The sequence below is a fragment of the Gymnodraco acuticeps genome, unplaced genomic scaffold (genome assembly GCF_902827175.1).
Source record: "Gymnodraco acuticeps unplaced genomic scaffold, fGymAcu1.1, whole genome shotgun sequence".
NCBI classification, from domain to species: domain Eukaryota; kingdom Metazoa; phylum Chordata; class Actinopteri; order Perciformes; family Bathydraconidae; genus Gymnodraco; species Gymnodraco acuticeps.
Window position 1 is genome coordinate 3188238 of NW_022990235.1, and position 18890 is coordinate 3207127.

General features: G+C 42.0%; 2 protein-coding genes across 3 annotated transcripts; one reads left to right on the plus strand and one right to left on the minus strand.

Annotated features, from left to right (window-relative positions):
- The first annotated feature begins 5 nt into the window (after nucleotides 1-5).
- On the plus strand, nucleotides 6-2907 carry LOC117548177 (ubiquinol-cytochrome-c reductase complex assembly factor 2). The gene is made up of 4 exons (XM_034219245.1): nucleotides 6-195; nucleotides 1502-1576; nucleotides 2572-2638; nucleotides 2723-2907. The coding sequence occupies exons 1-4, from the start codon at nucleotides 58-60 to the stop codon at nucleotides 2827-2829; spliced, it is 387 nt and encodes a 128-aa protein (XP_034075136.1). The 5' UTR covers nucleotides 6-57; the 3' UTR covers nucleotides 2830-2907.
- Nucleotides 2908-4159: 1252 nt separating this feature from the next.
- Nucleotides 4160-6819, minus strand: tspo (translocator protein). Of its 2 annotated transcripts, none has more exons than XM_034219220.1 (4): nucleotides 6797-6819; nucleotides 5279-5454; nucleotides 4524-4662; nucleotides 4160-4445 (listed from the first exon to the last, which is right to left on the minus strand). In XM_034219220.1, the coding sequence occupies exons 2-4, from the start codon at nucleotides 5449-5451 to the stop codon at nucleotides 4272-4274; spliced, it is 486 nt and encodes a 161-aa protein (XP_034075111.1). In that variant the 5' UTR covers nucleotides 5452-5454; nucleotides 6797-6819; the 3' UTR covers nucleotides 4160-4271. The 2 variants fall into 2 exon arrangements, with proteins under 2 accessions (XP_034075111.1, XP_034075110.1); XM_034219219.1 differs by lacking the exon at nucleotides 6797-6819 and adding an exon at nucleotides 6464-6718.
- Nucleotides 6820-18890: the final 12071 nt, after the last annotated feature.

Genomic DNA, 18890 nt, shown 5'->3' on the forward strand with positions numbered 1-18890 from the left:
GTACGGAGTGCGATAAAGCTCAAATTTCCCAAAGGCGATATTCATTAAAATCCAAAGATGGCTACCACCAGGTACCGTCGGTTCCTGAAGCTGTGTGAGGAATGGCCCCGTGACGAGGGCAAGAAGGCCCGGGATTTGGGAACGTTTCTGCGGCAGAGAGTAGCTTCTGCCTTCCGTGAGGGTGAAAACACACAGGTTAGTTTTACAGACAAAAACACAGCAAGCTAAGCTAATTGGATAACAAGGCTAACCGCTGCCGACCTTGTCTGCACAGATCGTGGATTGAGCCTCTATTTATTGTATTTAACATTATACATGCAGCTCTGCAAGGCAATACTTATCTGGGCTTAAGTTTGTACCTCATCACATAACTTTGATAGGACAGCTAGAAAAGCTGTCATTATGTAAACAGTGTTGTATCAGTGGTACAAGTACACTTTTATGGTGAAGTTCTGCTCTTAACCTCCGGGTTCCATTTAGGAACCATCACCAAATGACAGACTCATAAGCAATTTTATTTCCAAGTCCTCCTGGTTAACTTTCCCATATTGGTTCAAATGATGGTAAAATAATTATGCTTAAATGTGTATTATGTGGCAAACCTTTTCTGTCATCAATTTGTTTATAAAACATATTTTAATATAATATAATTTCATTGTTTTCAATTGCAAGTAACCCAGTGACAAATCACTGCGAAATTGAGTAACTACACTGAACAAGTAGGACGGATAGGACTGAAGATAGGACTTGACTGCTATTTTGATTTGATATGAATACACTGCTATGACAATTCAGCCGTTTCTTTATTGAAACATATATTTCCTTTCAATAGCTTCCATATCTAGTGATGTAATTACTCCATATCAATGTAGAATTGTGTAACCACACAGGACAAGGAGGATCTTTTGTGAACATTAAATGCCTCTTTTTCATCATGTTCCATGTCATGTGACCCAATGGCTTCAGTTGAACACATCTCTTTTTATTTTTAGAATTGTAGTCCCTTTCCTATTTTTTTATAAATGTTATTGAGATTAAGCATTTGTTTTGTTGACATTTCTGATACTTTTTCAGTAGTTTCCGTGTCATGTGACCTCAAATTAATACAGCTGTTTGTCAAATATCCAACCTAAAACCAACATCACTGTGGTCTATTTCAAAGTATCCTACTAGTTCTGTTTGGTTGTAACTTTAAAATATATCCTTTATTTCATTTCATAAAAAATGTTTATACTTTGTATTCACCAAATTGATTATAATACTACTGATATCTGATCTGTTAAGTTAACACTTATAGTAGGACTACAAATAACTAATATTTTGATTATTGATCAGCTGATTATTTTCAATTAACTGCTTTTAGTGTTTTGCCAAAAAATATTATTTATTGGTCAATTGTCTTGTAAAATGAATTTATACCAGCCTTCTCATTGTTATCAATAATACATTGTTTTGTACCTAGCATTTGAAACTTGTCCAATTTATCCATGCTTCCCGCCAGATCTCAGATCCAGAGAAGTGTGACCAGATGTATGAAAGTTTGGCGCGCATTAACAGCAACTACTACAGACAACGAGTAAGTACAGTATAATTGATTCACAACTTCCAAAAAACGGTTATTTAAAATGCTTTTTTCCCTACAATATAACCTAAATATTGCTACTGAGAAACTATATTACTCCAAAGTTGTGTCCACAATTATTGACTGATTTATCTACACATCCCACAATAATCTACCAGTTTTAAATGTTGTTTAGTAAACCATTTTTATTTTGGCAAGTTTCTAAGAAGTAAAACAACTGGTCTAAAAAAATGCTGTCATCAATTTGTTTATAAAACACATTTTAATATAATATAATTTCATTGTTTTCAATTGCAAGTAACCCAGTGACAAATCACTGCGAAATTGAGTGAACTACACTGAACAAGTAGGACGGATAGGACTGAAGTTACTCCATTTTTATTTTGGCAAGTTTCTAAGAAGTAAAACAACTGGTCTAAAAAATATATTTTTTTGTAACAGGCATCTTTGGATAACGGAGCAACCCTCCGTTATCCAAAGATGCCCGTTACAACAAAAAAAAATTTTACACAACCAATTGAAAACATTTAGTACAAAGTGTTTCTGTGTGCAAGTCTAACATAATTTGTATTACGTTTGTCTTAGGTTCTCTTTATGATCATTTTCAAACATAAAAACTCCATAATCTTAAACACACTTTACCTGGTTTAATGCCAAACTATACAGCATCTATAAATAAAAAAATGTCTTGCCTGAAAACATCTGTGTGTAGCATGAAGTGTATCAGCTGAGGAAACATGTTTCTGTCATCTTCGATACTATAAAGAAAAACCAACCACAACATTTTTTATTCTTTAATGCGGATAATAATATGCTTTATGATTAGTCCAGAGGTTGTTACGTATTACCAATACCATAGTCACATTTAAAAAATACTCCTTTCAAAAAAGATATTTGTGATTATTACATTATGAGTGTGTATTTCTGGGTGAAAACTTTATGTATCCAACCTACCCTTATTTTATGCAAACATGTCTTTATCTTCTCAGTTTCCTCGTGTAAGAGACACAAGCTTTACTGGCGTTACGGTTGAAGAATGTAAATTGCTTTTGTCGGGTAAGAATCCACAATATCGCATTTATCTTTATAACTAATTATGAAAGAAATTTTTATTACAGTTAACTTTATATTTACTTACAGGAAATCTGCACCAGATGGATGAGGAGAAAAAGGGATTGTGGAAGAAACTATTGGAGAGATTTTCCAAATCCCCCGAAGAGGTTCCAGAGAAAGCCCCTGAAAAATAACTTCCCTTAATCTTTTCTGACTGTTCCTTTCTTGTCTCATGCATGTATAATAAATAAAGCTTATTGTTCATATCTTTATGGATTCTTATGTTTTTACTATCCATGTTGTTCGTTATTACAAACGTTTAACTATGTAGATGGTAATGGTTTCACATTTGAAGGGATCAAAACACTTCAACAAGAAAGTCTCTCCAAAAACATAAATAACATTCTAAATACTTTTAAATAGATACATAATTTCTACTTTCACCAAGAAAGTTTGTCTGTTCATTTTCTTTAGTTTGTTCACATGTGTTAGCAGTTTTTTAAATCTTTTATTAGTTGTGGCCCTTGGACTAAATAGTTGTTTTTTCCGCCTTGTTGAGGATGTTCTTTGCTTTTTTTCATTATGTTCTCATGCCCTACAGAATACACTTAAAGGAAAAAAATTGCAAATGTATCCTATAATTGTCTCCAACTTTTAGTCGTGGACTGGGTGACAAATTTGGGAACATAAGTCTCAACACCAATGACTATAAGTATGTTATTTAAGGGTCACCTATCATGCTATTTTTAGGCAATAGGTCTCAGATATATACAAATATATAAAAAACATGTCTAAGAAGTGTTTTGCTCAAAATACCAAACAGATCACCCATTCTAGCCATGCCTCATATCCCTCTATTTCACTTCCTGTTTCAAAAGTGCTGATTTTGGGTATAAAGCTTTTTTTTTTTAAATGATAAAAGAGGGGCTGAGCTTAAGCCTGCTCATACGGGAGATTCTACCGGCAGATACTGCCGTGATGAAATGCCATATCATGGATTATCAAGGATTATTTCTGAAACAGTATGGAACTCAAAGGCTTTCTCTCTTGCCGGTTATACCACAAGGTGAGTTCCTTTTTATTTCCTGCTTCTTCACACACATGCTCTCTCCAGTACAGGTTAGCTCTGAGTGTTAGCGATGCTAACGTAAACACCGACCATATTACGTCCAAAACAGTCGGGCATTGTTTCTGATAGCAACGTTTGATAGTGCTGTGGGTCTGCATTGCCGATTTGACGTAATATCGAACGCAAATCTGGATCAGCTCTGTTGTACCCCTGTTTTTAGAGATTTGGGTACGGAGGAAAAGAGAGAGGGTTTTATTTTCTGACGCTGTGTGAGTTCCCCGACACACATATTTATGTATAAAAGTGCATTTTGCATGATAGGTCCCCTTTAAAGTGTCTGAGGAAAGGCTTGGTGCTCAACACATTACACAGCAGCATTTAAAGCCTCCAAGCTTTAAAAAAATAAAACTTGAGTTGTTGGCCTGTTGTGCGAGAAGGAATGTATTCAAGAGTGATAGATTGGATATAAATCTTTATTTTTAATTCAGTTATAGCAGTTACTACAACACAAAACTCTTAATCATGAATGCATACAAAAAAAGCCCTTTTTTTCAAATAAAAAAAAAGCTACTCTTCCTTCTCCTCTCTGTTGTCTCTCCATATGCGGTAGTTGAGGCAGGTGGCGAGGCAAAGCCAGGCCAGGTAGGGGGCCATCAGCAGAGTGGCCGTTCTGCTGATAGGATACCAAGACACCATGGTGGCCCCCACAGTCCCAGTGAGAAGCACAATGTCTACGAGTGCCTATATGGGCAGAGAGAGGGCCGTTGAGCTGTTATCTCGCAGTGTAAATAAATAATTACATTTATGTGTGAAACTTACCAATTTCAGCTTATGTGCACCAAAGAAGATGGGAGTCCAGATCCAGTTGAGAGCAAGCTGCAGCCCATAAAGTCCCAGAGGAACCAGCGCTTCCTCAGTGAAACCGCCCAGCTCCTTCCACACCAGGTAGGAGCTATACCTACATAACATGTAAAAACGATTATTAAAGGTGGGGTATGTAATTTTGGAGAAACCAGCTCGAGTGCGCTAGAATTTGAAAGTACACAACCGGAAAAAATCTGCCTTTTCCTTCAGACTTCCTTCCAGAGCCCCTCCTCCAACACACACGAATGCGCACATGACCAATGAGGGCACGAGATAAGTTTGTGCACAGATGGAAGGCAGACAGGCAGGTAGGCATCCAGTTATTTTAGCCGGGCCGGCTAAAATGATTGGTCGTGCTTTTTACAGCGCCACGGCTTCCAGGGGTCAAAGCATTTAATATATTCATTGCTATCGCATTCCATGGAATATAACAAAAAGTGTTTCTGAAATAAATTACATACCCCACCTTTAAGATACGATGTTATTTGAGGGTTTTTAAACACGGGAAAAGTAGGCGATTGACTCCTTAAACATTGCCAGTATAGACAAGTATGCCCTATGTTAATTAGGTTGGTCACTTTCGACTTCACAGACGTGCAGACTAGCACTGGAAGACTAGTTTGAAAAGTGGAAAGAGTACAAAGACAGGTTTTGGTGGGAAAGGAGCTTGAAAGACTGCAGCTGTAGGAGTCTGTCAACGCGATGCTTACCCCATGCCTGTGTACAGACAGGTCCACACTACAGGGAATGCAGCATTTGGTGGGCGCCATGAGGGTTTCTTCAGGGTTGGGTACCAGCTCTTCACCTCTTTGCGTGTGATGAAACCACCGTAAAGCCCCCCCAGGTGCGGCAGGGCGGTCATCCCAATCATGGGCAGCCACATGTTCTGTGATAAGAACGGGAAAACATTATGGACACACTGAAAGCACCAAAGAGATGAGGAGAACTGCAGAGTCAGGTGATAATACTCTTTGGGAAACCATTCACATACAAGTGTTTACGTGATCCATTGTTAATATGAGAGATGTATGTTACAGATGCTTTAAACCCTCAAATACCTATATCAGTATCTGCCTCAGTAATCCAAAATTGGTGCTTAAGGTATTAGGTACCTTTAGGATGATTAAGGTCATTTTTTTGTCAGTTATTACTGCAAGCAGACTTTCTTGAAAAATCCCTGTCCTAAAAAGCATAACGTCCAATGGCATAAAGATAACAACATGTACAATTGCAGTCATAAACCTAGGGTTACTTATAAGCCGTATACAACAGGTACAGATATGGCAGTTTAGCAAAACTTGACAGAGCTACATGACTGGCAGTTTACCCAATAAAAAAAGCCTTTTAAGTACATTAATGTGTGTATAAACTCAAATGACCTATCTTCCAGCTTTACTAGCAATGTAATTCAGCTCTAAGCTTCTTCAGGTAACTTTAAGCAGATCATCTTCTAATTCTGCCAGTGTTTGCAGCAGTGCAGTGGAATGCATAGCAATTTCAGCATCATCCTTCAAACGCGTTTTTTGTTTGATTCAAAATCACATGATGTTAACAAATTGCGAATTTTGTTTCGTGTTTCCTGAAGTTTATTTTCATGCTGCCTTAAAGGAAAACGTTGGCTAATTAAGGTGTAAAACTGCAACCATTAACCTAGATTCAATCAAACAGTTAACATGCATGGTTGTTTGGCAACACTTTACAGAGTCACGAGTCACGACTGAGGGTCAACATGCGACAAAATATCCGAATGTTTCAGAACAACAGCAAGACATGCTATCGTAGGTTTAAAGCAAATATGTAGTGTTTCGCTTTGTAGCAGTAATAATGTCACAGGACTGATAAGCTCTAGCTAACGTTAGGTCAAATATGCAGTTTAAATATAACAAGCTACTCACCTCTCACTCAGTTGCCTTCTCCTCAGCACAGCAAAGCTAATGTATTATTGTATCGGACTAACGTTGACTTATACTATACACTGACAGTGAACACCTCATGCATGCTGCTGTATTGTGATATTAGTTTGTGTAGCAGGCTGGGCTGTGTGTTATCTTATCAGTGGGGTCAGTACTACTGACACTCCCCGTGCAAAGACAAACACCGTGACGTCACAGTGTGGTATTGGTCGAAAGGACGAGAGAGAAGATTGACGGTTGGTGGTGAAGTGTTTCGGTAGCTAAATAATTAAGTTGTAGAAAGTCCCAATAAGGTCACAAAACACACTAGCTTACCGTCCTTCCTCTTCGAGCGGTTACACAATTACACAAAAATTACAAAACACACACCCAACTGGTCTGGATACCGGGATGGACAGCAAAGATTATGAAAGCGTCGAGATAGTTCCGGGGTGTTCTTTTCATGGGTAGCTTTTTGTTCCAGTGTGTACTAAGTTTATCAGAATCAGAAACAGGTTTATTGCCAGGTAGGTTCGCACATACTAGGAATTTGACTTGATGTCATGGTGCATACATCAAATATAAAAAACAAGAAATCTAATATAAAACAAAAAATCTCAGGTTATATGGAAAGCTTTAATAAAATATGCCTCTTGCTAGTAACATTTAAAAATATGTTAAAATAGTAAGCAAACGTACAAACATGTGAGGTCACTAGAATGATAATTATGCACACAACTATAGTGGAAAAGGTATCATGAAGTTGACTCAATTAGAATTTCTTAATGTAGGCCTATTCTGTAAAGAAAAAATGGACATAACAATTAGAACAAAAAAATTGGACATATCCTGCTAAAGAAATAGACAAGACTATTTGTATAATTGTAATTATTATAACAAAAGTTGTGTAAGTGTATTTGTGAAGCTGACCGTTGAGCGGCCCGACCAAGCAAGGAGGCAGAGGCTGAACGTCCAAAATACAACCCGGTGTGGGCATTTATTACTCACGGGCACATGACACAGCCTCAATCTTGCTGTTCACGTGAGCACAGTCACCAGCCACACAAGGATCTCACACACCAAACAAAACAGGAAACACAGAGCCTACCCACACTAATTAACCCAACAAGACACAGGTGAGGGGGGAGGAGACAACACAGGGCACCAGGTGAACACAATCAGGAACAACAGACAAAACGGGTTTGGGGAACACTCCCAAACCAAACCACATGTGCAATATTACAAGGCCTGAAGCCGTCAGTCCACAGTGACGAAGTTACCTTCGTCACAGTATTACACAATTTGGATACATAATAGCCTCCAGTTTCCCCCACTTGTGTTACACAAGTGCTTCACAAGTAGAGCTAGTCTATATGAAAAACTAGGTGTAGCCTATAGTATTTTCAATATGTCATGTGTTATGTAGGCTATTATGTATAGTTATTTTGTATTCTCTTTTTATCGCAAACAAATACATAGGTGGATCACAGACTTCCTGTCTGACAGGAAGCAGCACGTGAGGCTGGGGAAACATGTCTCTGATCCCGGACCATCAGCACCGGTTCCCCTCAAGGCTGCGTTCTTTCCCCTCTGCTCTTCTCCCTGCACACCAACAGCTGCACCTCCAGTCACCAGTCTGTCAAGCTCCTGAAGTTCGCAGACGACACCACCCTCATCGGACTCATCTCTGGTGGGGACGAGTCTGCCTACAGGTGGGAGATGGACCATCTGGTGACCTGGTGTAGGGACAACCACCTGGAGCTCCATCACTCTGTGTGACTGCAGTAACTGCTGTGGAGTAATTCCGATTCCTGGGCACCATCATCGCCCAGGACCTCAAATGGGAGCAGAACATCTGCTCCCTCATCAAAAAAGCACAGCAGAGGATGTTCTTCCTGAGGGCAGCTGAAGAAATTCACCTGCCAAAGACAATGATGGTGAACTTCTACACCTCCATCATCGAGTCCATCCTCACCTCCTCCATCACCATCTGGTACGCTGCAGCCACAGCCAAGGATAAGGGCAGGCTGCAGCGGCTCATCCGCTCTGCAGAGAAGGTCATTGGCTGTAATCTGCCATCCCTCCACAACCTGCACGCCTCCAGAACCCTGAGGCAGGCAGGGAAGATAGTGGCCGACCCCTCCCACCCTGGACACAAACTGTTGACCCCCCTCCCCTCTGGCTGGAGGCTGCGCTCCATCAGGACCAAAACCTCTCGCCACCTGAACAGTTTCTTCCCCTCCGCTACCGGCCTCTTAAACACGGCCCGGCCCCCCCACTGACACCACGTAGACTATTATGCATTACATTAATGCACATAATGTTCAAATACTGCATAGGCCTACTCAGCGTTTCCCATACATTGATTATTTTTCTTTTTTTGGTGGTCTAATGGATAGTGAGGTGGGCCGATGATGGGAAGGTTGCGAGTTCAAATCCCGCCTGGAACACCACTACTAGTGTGCCCTTGAGTAAGGCACTTAGCCCTCAGTTACTCCAGGGAGAATGTCCCTGTAATCAGTCATTGTAAATTGCTTTGGAATAAGGCGTCTGCTTAATGCCTAAATTATATTTTTGGGAGAATAAACCCCACAGATCCTCAACTCCGGTGTGTCTCACTCATTAACAATGCAACACAGAGCAACAAGAACGTTGTCTACAGTAGCCATGAACTTGCATGTATTTACTTATTTGAGGGGGGGGGGGTTGATGCGTGGGCCACCCGAATAGGTTGAGGGGCCTTTACTTGGTGCGGTGCCCCCACAAATATAATCAAATTCTGTAGGAAAAACACTGCTATACATATTCTTATTTCATATTTTATATTCTATAACTCATTGCATTCCATTTTGCTGTAAATTACTGCTTTATATTATTGCTATTTAACTATTGTATTACAGTGTCCTTAAAGATTTTTTGTTTTATATTAGATTTCTTGTTTTATATGGAGATTCTTTGTTTTATATTTTATGTATGCACCATGACATCAAGTCAAATTCCTCGTTTGTGTGAACCTACCTGGCAATAAACCCGTTTCTGATTCTGATTCTGATATGAGGGCATTTTATTGTGGTAGTACTTTAATGCGGGGTGAATTTTAGTAACTTTGTATGCTGGGTAACCTAGAATGTAATCTTATATACAGTATACATGTACTTATGCTGGATATTTGTGTATGTACTCAGTTCCACCATTGGCTGATGCCTTGCTCAAGGGCACCACGGCAGGGCCCAGGAGGTGAACTGGGACCTCTCCAAATAGCAGTCCACACTCTATATTTAAGTCTGTTCGGGGACTTGAACCGGCGACCCTACGGCTCACAGTCCAAGCCCCTACTGAATTTGGATCTTTTCTTTCACTTAAAGCTGCTCTCATAAACATGTTTATTTCAACAATGCATCCAATCAGGGGCGGACTGGGAGGAAAAAGTGGCCCGGGGATTAATTGACAGACAGGCCCACTTAATGCGCGGCATGTATTGGCCGGCCGGCGACGAAAGTATGTTACTTAACAAAAAACCCTATGCATTTTATGTTATTTTGGACAATTATTCATATAGTAATCACATTACCTGAGCCCTTGAGTTGCCTAGAGCAAAATAGTTACGGCATAATATTTAGTGATTTTAATGTTAACAGATAATTGATGCAATAACATTTTGACCCAATTTGCCTGACTTGACACATGGAATAAAACATGGGCGTAGGAGGGCATCCTCAATGTGGGTGAGACAATTTAACAGGGGGTGTGGGCAGGTGGTGGACCTCACCTCCTCTAGGGGGGTCCGGGGGCAAGGAAGATTTTTTTTTAAATGTTGAAGTTAAATGCATCAATCTGGTCCATTTTGAGAGCAAAATTAGGGACTAAATCTATGGCAGTCAGTAGGGACTTGGACTGTGAGCCGTAGGGTCGCCGGTTCAAGTCCCTGACCAGACCTATTTGGAGTGTAGACTTCTACTTGGAGAGGTCCCAGTTCACCTCCTGCCGTGGTGCCCTTGAGCAAGGCACCAGACATCCCCCTTCCCCCCTCACTCCCATTGCTCAACGGGCGCTGTGCAATAGCTGCCCACTGCTCCTAGTACTAGACTCCTGGTACTAGGATGGGTTAAAAGCAGAGAACACATTTCACTGTGTGTGCTGTGTGCTCTGCATGTGTGACCATTAAAGAGGGTTTCATCCCTCCCAATTCTTCTTCTTCTTCAACACCCATATAAAACAGAACTGTAAACAGATTAACTTTTTCTTTCAACATGTATTTGAACAGCAAGTCGAGGCAAAAGTGACTGCACCCAAAACAATAAACCTGCTAGCTAACTAGCCTAAACTCAGTAACAGAATGTGGGCAACATGTTCTTCTCCACAGCCGTGCGACCTCTGAGTCAGACATCACTTCCCCCTTTTCTATCCTACGGGTACAGCCGTACAGCCACTCCCCCTGAACCCTGTTGTAACAACATAATACACATTTTGGGGATGCAGCTTGGGATGTGAGGACATGGCTTAGAAAGGGCGTGTCGCCTTCTGTCCTGCCAGTGTTGGCAGGACATTAATTAAAATGTCGAACTCGGACTTCATTTTAAGGACATTTCGGCCAGGGGTGTAGAGCTATATTTGTTTAAGCACCGGATTGGCAAAACAGGAGAGTGTGTGCACCAGTCTGCCTTGATCTATGTATTCATGTCTGTGACTCTCACAGTATCTGCTGCCCGCAGCTGTTTTATAGAAGGAAAACCTCCTTCACTTCATGAAATCTCTGCAGCACCAGGAGGCAGCGGGAGGGTTAACTCAGCCTCTGAGAAGAGGAGCGCGCAGTGCCTTTCACGCACCGCCTTTCACGCACCGCCTTCACTGTGTTTACCTTCAGAATCATTAGAAAGGCTAAAGAGCGGTGTGGCTGATGTGTTTTAACCACACACACCTCTACACACACACACACACACACGATTTAAACACAGACTTTTGTTCCTCCATGTTACGTTGTTATTGTTTCACTGAGCGGACCCGCACAATTTTTTCAAACGCTCCCCTTTTTGCTCCATCTGCTCGGTTTTGTGCGCTGTGATGATTCGGCTGTACCTTTAGTAATGAATATTAAATGTTGTGAGGAAATCTTTCCACCAATAATTCCAATAAGTAATCCAAAATGTATTCACTTCAGGTTTACGAAAGTAACTGTAATCAGATTACCGCGAGCTGAATACAGTTACTTGATTTTTGTATTCTGATTACGTAACACCGTTATATGTATTCCGTTACAACCCAACCCTGGCCACACCCCACTGGGCTGGGCTGGGCCGGAACACATACAAATGTGGGCCGGTAGGATTTAGGCAAAAAAAAAAGAACTTTTTTTTTTTTTTTTTGGCCCTCCGGCCCACACACAGCACCGGCCCACCGGGGAAACTCCCGGTATTCCCAATGGCCAGTCCGCCCCTGCATCCAATGACCATTTGTAAGAAGTAACTAACATTTACTCAAGTACTGTGCTCAACTTTAAAGAAATTGTAATTCACTTGAGTTTTTTTATTTTACAATACAATATAATACAGCTTTATTTGTAAAGCATTTAAAAGGTCCCATGACATGGCCATTTCTACTGATCATAATTCCATTGTTGAGGTCTACTAGAATAGATTTATATTGTGCAATTTTCCAAACTCACATTGGTTTCTCATACAGCATCTCTCAGTGCTTCTCAAAGTGTGGTCCGCGGACCACTGGTGGTCCGTGAGCGCCCCCTAGTGGTCCGTGAGTATATTGGTAACATTTCACATTTGAAATAAATAAATAAATTAAAGTTTTCCGCACTCTCGCGGGAATATCTCCGCAATGGAGCGAGCTTAAGTTTCACTTTCGATTGCATGATATAGCCCAGCGCAACACCTTCATCACACATGTGGCCACTTGTTTGTACCATTTTCAGGCGATTTGTAAAAAACAATGTGTTTTTGGATATTTGTGGAGTTAGGTGGTCCGCGAGTATTTTTTTATTGGTTAAGTGGTCCTTGGTATGAAAAAGTTTGAGAAACACTGCTGTATAGCATGTGTATTCACTCTCTGTCCTAAACGGCTTGTTGGAGCTCCTGCCCCCCCCCCCCCTCCTTGTGAGCCCAGTGTGCTCTGATTGGTCAGCTCGCCCACTCTGTTCTGATGAGTCCACCACTGTTACAGCGGAACATCAGTGATTATGTGTTACAATGGCGTTAGCAACCAGAAAATGACACCAGTAAGGACAAACAGATGAGAATGCTGCGTGGGGTCTGGGTGCCGTGTTGGCGGGACGTTGCGGGGCTCGCTGCTGGAGCGGACAGCATGAGCTGGCTTGGTGTTGTTTCCTGGTTGCTGCGTGAGGTCTGCGGGACGGCGGGACATGGCGAGGCCCGGCCCGATCTCGGCCGCAGCATACTCACACACCCGCAGCCTGGCTGTGGGTCTGTGTGTGTGCTCGGACCGGGCCACACACAGACCCGGTAATAACCGGAAAAGCATGACATGGGACCAGTGGCGTATCGACGGTGCAGCCGGCCCATGCAAAAAAAGAATTAAATATATTTTTTAAATATTCTTTTTAGATATTTTTTTGTTGGGGCCCCAATGGCATTGACCGGTTCACACAGTCTTCAAAGTAACCAAGCAACCTAAATTAATTTGTAATTTGTCTGTCAAATGACCTTGCTCCCTTTCATGTCATGTGATACCTTGTGCCCCTTTCACATCAGCGCTTTTTCAGCTCCGGCTCGGAGCTGGAGCCTGAAAAGCGCCGGTTTTTCCTGTTCACACCGCAGCGGCGCCGGCTCTTAGCTCCGGAATCCGGTTCACTTCCAGCTCCAAAAAATTGTCGGTCTTGAGGCAAGAGCTTCGGAGCTAAGAGGTGGCGTCGCTTACGTCTCTCTTACGTCGAGGCGTGCAGGAAACTAAACCCACCTCCCCTGAACATGGGTCGACTGTCATGCCTGCCTACAAGCAGTAGTGCTTAATAAACACACTTTATAAAGTCAGGCAACACTAACCAGGCTTCGTGTGATTCTGTTTATTTGTACCTTACTTTGACCATCCGTTCACTGTTATTGATCATTGTGGAGAGAGGCAGACGTTTTGTTTTGTATTATAGCAGCTATCGGATGGAATCAATACATGGGCTGCACAGGTTGTCGTGTCCGACTATCACAAGTAGAATCATAATACAAATACGCCGGTAAAATGCGCCTGTAGAAAACGGTTTATGCCACAATAGGATAGCAATAGCAAGTAGTCAGTTTAGCTTCGGTTGCTATGCTAACATCACCCATTTTATACCAGAGAAACTTTCATAACAGCGTTGTGATGCCAAACAGCGTCAATTCAGACTGACACACATTCACTTAGGCTAAGGGGAACTGGGGATATGTATCAGCTGCTTGTGTGAGTCGGACAGTGAATACTTTAGAGCGGCCGCTGCAGTGTGAGCTAACCGGGAGCTAACGGAGGAGAATAAACTCCCGTGGAAGAGCAGCCAACACTACAGCGGTCGGTAAATGCTGCAGAAACACATTAATAAACAATGAACCACGGCACTCTGGAGCAAAGTATAAGTTTGGAGAAGTCGTTATTCAATTTATTCTCGCTTCGTGTGATTAAAAGCAACACGATCATCGACCCGACGCAGTTCCCCGTTGTTGTGAGCGCCGTAATGCCGTTGGGGAGCAAATCAGCGATGTAAACGGTGACGCCATGACGCAGCAGCGACAGCACCAGTCGGGTGCTGGGCGGTGTGAACAGAGCGGGAGCAGAAAAGGGAAACCGGAGCTGAACCAGAAAAGTTCTAGCTCGGAGCTAGAAAGGGAAAAGCGCTGGTGTGAAAGCCGCATCTGTTGCGGCTTTCACACCAGCGCTTTTCCCTTTCTTTTTTTTTGTCATAGGCTACATCGAGCGCTAACGTTAGCAATGTTGAAGTGCAGCGGCAGCCGGAGCCGGAGGCTAACGATAGCTCACCTGCCTCACCACCATCATTGCCATCTAGCTCCACAAGTGAAGCTGTATCCGTGGTCGTGGCTGTGCAACCTTCTTCTCCAGCCAGCCAGGAGGAGAGGCTGGATTTGGCTGTGCCCGGCGGTGGTCCAACAGTAAAGGGCCCCAACGGATAGGGGACACTATGGCGCTATTGAGACCCCCAACGCCAAGATCAAAAGCTATAGCAACCGGTCTATGTAGGCCTACCGGCCCATTCCCCAGAAACAAACATCAAGGAAACAGGTTTAATCCTCTTCTTAGTTTGCTGTGCCTTTGTCAGGATGTGGTAGTCTGAGGCCAGGGCAGGCTGTTGTTGATAGCCTATATAAACTTTGGCTTTGGGCGCATGCGCACGCTGCGATCGGCAGGGAAAAGTTTGGTGTCCTCCGTTTTGTTTGTTTTGTGTTTGTTTTAAAGGTTTTTAATGCGCCACCGACCTATTCGATAAAGCGTCTGTATGATTGAATGCTCCCTGCGCCGCTAGTCAAAATGGACATTCTTTATTCTGTGATTCTGTGGATCGTATTCCTTCAATGTTTGGCATGTGATGTCAATGGGGCTGTCATCCGGGAGAGGACACAGTACACCAGAGATGTGCTGCTACAACTGAACATGGCAAGTCTGGCTCGTGTGATAGATACCACGTTACAGTTACCGGACATTATTCGGAGGAATCCAAATGAAACCTTTGGTGCAACGGGGCACCAGAGGAGGAAGCGGGGTAAACGCGGCGGCGTAAAGGCCCTGACACACCAGGCCGATTTCGGCTGTTTTCGTAAGTCGGGAGACGAAGCGTGTCCTGTCGCCCAAACTCAATTTGGTGTGTCCCGAACCGTCGACCGTGACACGCCTTATTTGGACTGCCAGACCCGATGCATGGCCGATTCAACATGAATCGGCCATGCATCGGGTCTGGCAGTCGGACCAAACAATCACTCTGATTGGCTATTCAGCTAGCGAATCAGTGGGGGAACGTTCAATCGCTGAGGAACAATGTTGACGAGCTTCAGGGTAGTGTTCGGTTTCAGAAGAATTTCAGGGACTGCTGTGTTTTGGCCTTCACTGAGACATGGCTCACAGACTGTAACCAGGACAACGATCTGTTTATTGACGGTTTTGGAGCTCCCTTTCGTCTGGATCGAAAGGCAGAAGTGACAGGAAAAACTCAAGGGGGCGGAGTATGTTTGTACGTAAACAAACAGTACTGTAGCTCTGTGACTGTCAGAGAACGCATTTGCACCCCAGATGTTGAACTTTTATCTGTTTCATTGCGTCCCTTCTACCTGCCCCGTGAGTTTCCCCAAGTTTTTATAACAATAGTGTACATCCATCCCAGGGCAAATGCCACCTCTGCCTCCAGCACTATCTTTGATTTGGTGCAAAAACTGCAGTCAATTTCACCTGACGCACCAAACTTTATACTTGGGGATTTTAACCATGTGACCCTTAAAAAGACACTCACTAACTTTTATCAATATGTCTCCTGTCCAACCAGGCGGGATAAAACATTAGACCTGTGTTATGGGTCAGTAAAGGAAGCCTATAAGTCAGTCCCATTACCCCCACTGGGCTCTGCTGATCATAACTGTGTGCATTTACTGCCCATATACACTACAGTTTTGAAGCGAGAGAAAACATTGACAAAGGACATAAATGTCTGGACAGAAGAATCTATAGCCTGTTTGCAGGAATGTTATGACTGCACTGATTGGGATATGTTCAAAGAGTCTTGTGGTGCCGACTTGGATGAAGTTGTTGATGTAACATGCTCATATACAGCCTTTTGTAAAGACATGATTATTCCGTGTAAACAAGTTAAAATATACCCTAATAACAAACCATGGGTGACCAAGGCGGTTAAGTCCAGCATTCAGAAAAAGAAACAAGCTTTTAAACAGGGAAGTGCCTCTGATCTGCATGATGCTAATAGGGAACTTAAAATAGAAATTCTGAAAGCTAAACAGAATTTTAAATCTGAACTACAAAACAAAATGGCTGCAAACAACCTTGGCTCAGTCTGGAGTAGCATGAAAACCATAACAGGCCTCCGGGAAACAAAGAATAGCTGCCATGTGACTCTGGATGGCTTTAATTAAGATGTTGAGTTTGCAAATGCCCTAAATCACTTTTTTTCTCGATTTGACACATTTGATTTCAGTAATAATATATCTGAACTGAAGCTCAAACTTGAAGACAATAAGCATTTTAACATAGATCAGAGGGAAGTGGAAAAGGCCTTTCGTTTAGTAAAAATAAATAAGAGTCATGGACCTGACAACATCTGCGGTCGTTTACTTAAACTTTGCTCAAAAGAACTTAGCCCTGTGTTCCACTACATTTTTAATATGTCTTTACAGACACAGCATGTGCCAAAGGTTTGGAAGGATGCTGTGGTAGTCCCTGTCCCCAAATCCAGAGGCCCAAAAACTCTTAACAATTTTAGACCAGTTGCACTGACATACATTCTAATGAAGACATTGGAAAAACTAGTCAGAGCAGAAATGTTAAGGAAGACTGAGCATGCACTCGATCCCATGCAGTTTGCTTACAGGCCACACAGAGGAGTGGAGGATGCCACGGTCACCTTATCTGACTTACTTTTTAAACACTTGGAGGGAATTGGATCTCATGCTAGACTTTTATTTGTTGATTTTTCCTCTGCTTTTAACACAATTCAACCTCATATTCTAATTGGCAGACTTTTAGAACAATTTGAAATAAGCAATAATCTTATGGGCTGGATTCTTAATTTTTTAACCAATAGGACACAAAGAGTGAGGGTGAATGGGACCTTATCTGATCAAGTCCGCTCCTCCACTGGCTCCCCACAAGGATGTGTCCTTTCACCACTATTATTTATACTTTACACTAACATGTGTCAAAGTAGGTGGGAAAATAGGACTATTTTAAAGTATGCAGATGACTCTGTAATTGTTAGTAGGCTCCAGGACAATGAGACCAGCCACGGCCCTGTCATTGATGACTTTGTCAGGTGGTGTGAGGAGTCCTATCTACAACTGAACATAAGCAAAACCAAGGACATGATCATTGATTTTAGAAGACATCCCCACATACATGAAGTCTTAACAATCCAGAATCAGAAAGTAGAATTTGTGCAATCATACAAATATCTCGGGACAATTATTGACTCAAAATTGAGCTCTGATCCAAACTGTGAGGCTGTGTGCAAAAGGGGGCACCAGCGTTTGTACTGTCTTAGGAAATTGTCCTATTTTAACATTGACAAAACCATGATGATCATGTTTTATCGTGCTTTTATCGAGTCAATTCTGTCTTTTTCACTAATGTCATGGTTTGGTAACCTGACTTTAAAGAGCAGAAACTCTCTGAGTCAGATCATAAAGTGGTCCAGCAGACTGATTGGTGAGCCACAGCTAAACCTGGAGACCCTGTACCTCAGGCAGTTACAGCGGTTATCCAGCTCCATATTAGACGATGACTCCCACCCTCTGCACTCAGAATTCAAGCTTCTTCCTTCGGGCCGGAGGTTACTTGTCCCAAGGAGTAGAACGAAGCGGTATAAAAACAGTTTTATCCCAGCAGCTATTGCACAAATTAACACATCATAGGAGCATCACACAGATGCCTATTTTTATTTATTTATTTAATTGTGAATTTTGAATGTCCATGTTTGTACTAGTGTTTTTCCTTCTTAAAATGTTTTTTTTTTTTTAATATTTTGAGATTTGGTTGAGCAGGGTATACTTGTACTTGTACTTTTACTAGTCCTTTATTAGAGATGTGTCTGTTGTTTGTGTTTATTTTTAGTGTCAGGATGGAACCCTTGTCTTTTTCTCTGAAAACAGAATCTACCTACGGGTACAAATAAATAACCTGAACCTGAACCTGAACCTGAACCTGAACCTGATACATGTGGCGCTTCTGAGTGGTTGTGTATGTCCGTGCGTGTGTGAGCGCATCAGCGTGCGCTTATGTTTGGGGCGATGGAGGGGGGTGGCCCCAAAATAATATTTGCACCGGGCCAATCACAACCTTGTTACGCCACTGCATGGGACCTTTAAGACCAAATTGCTGTACAGAGAAAGAAAGAAAGAAATGACAAAAATCACACAGCTCCAGTCACAAACCGTAAAATAAGTAAAAATACAAATAAAAAAGGTAAAAACTAAAGTAATCGTGAATAAAATATTACCAGCCATAAAAACAATAGACCATTTAAAAGCAACAATCAAGTGTACATTTTAAGGAAATGGAGGAACATATTCCGGTTTGCTCTTCTTTATTTACTAATTACTTTTAAGAAGATACAAATCTAAATTCAGTGATTTTTTAACGACCAGGTGTGCAGGATTCTTAGTCTCCTGTTCACAGTGAGCCCCTTCACACGAACAATACAATTAATTCAGTCCAATAAAGACAAGTGTCTCAAGAACAAATTCATTGAAATAAGATAGTATTG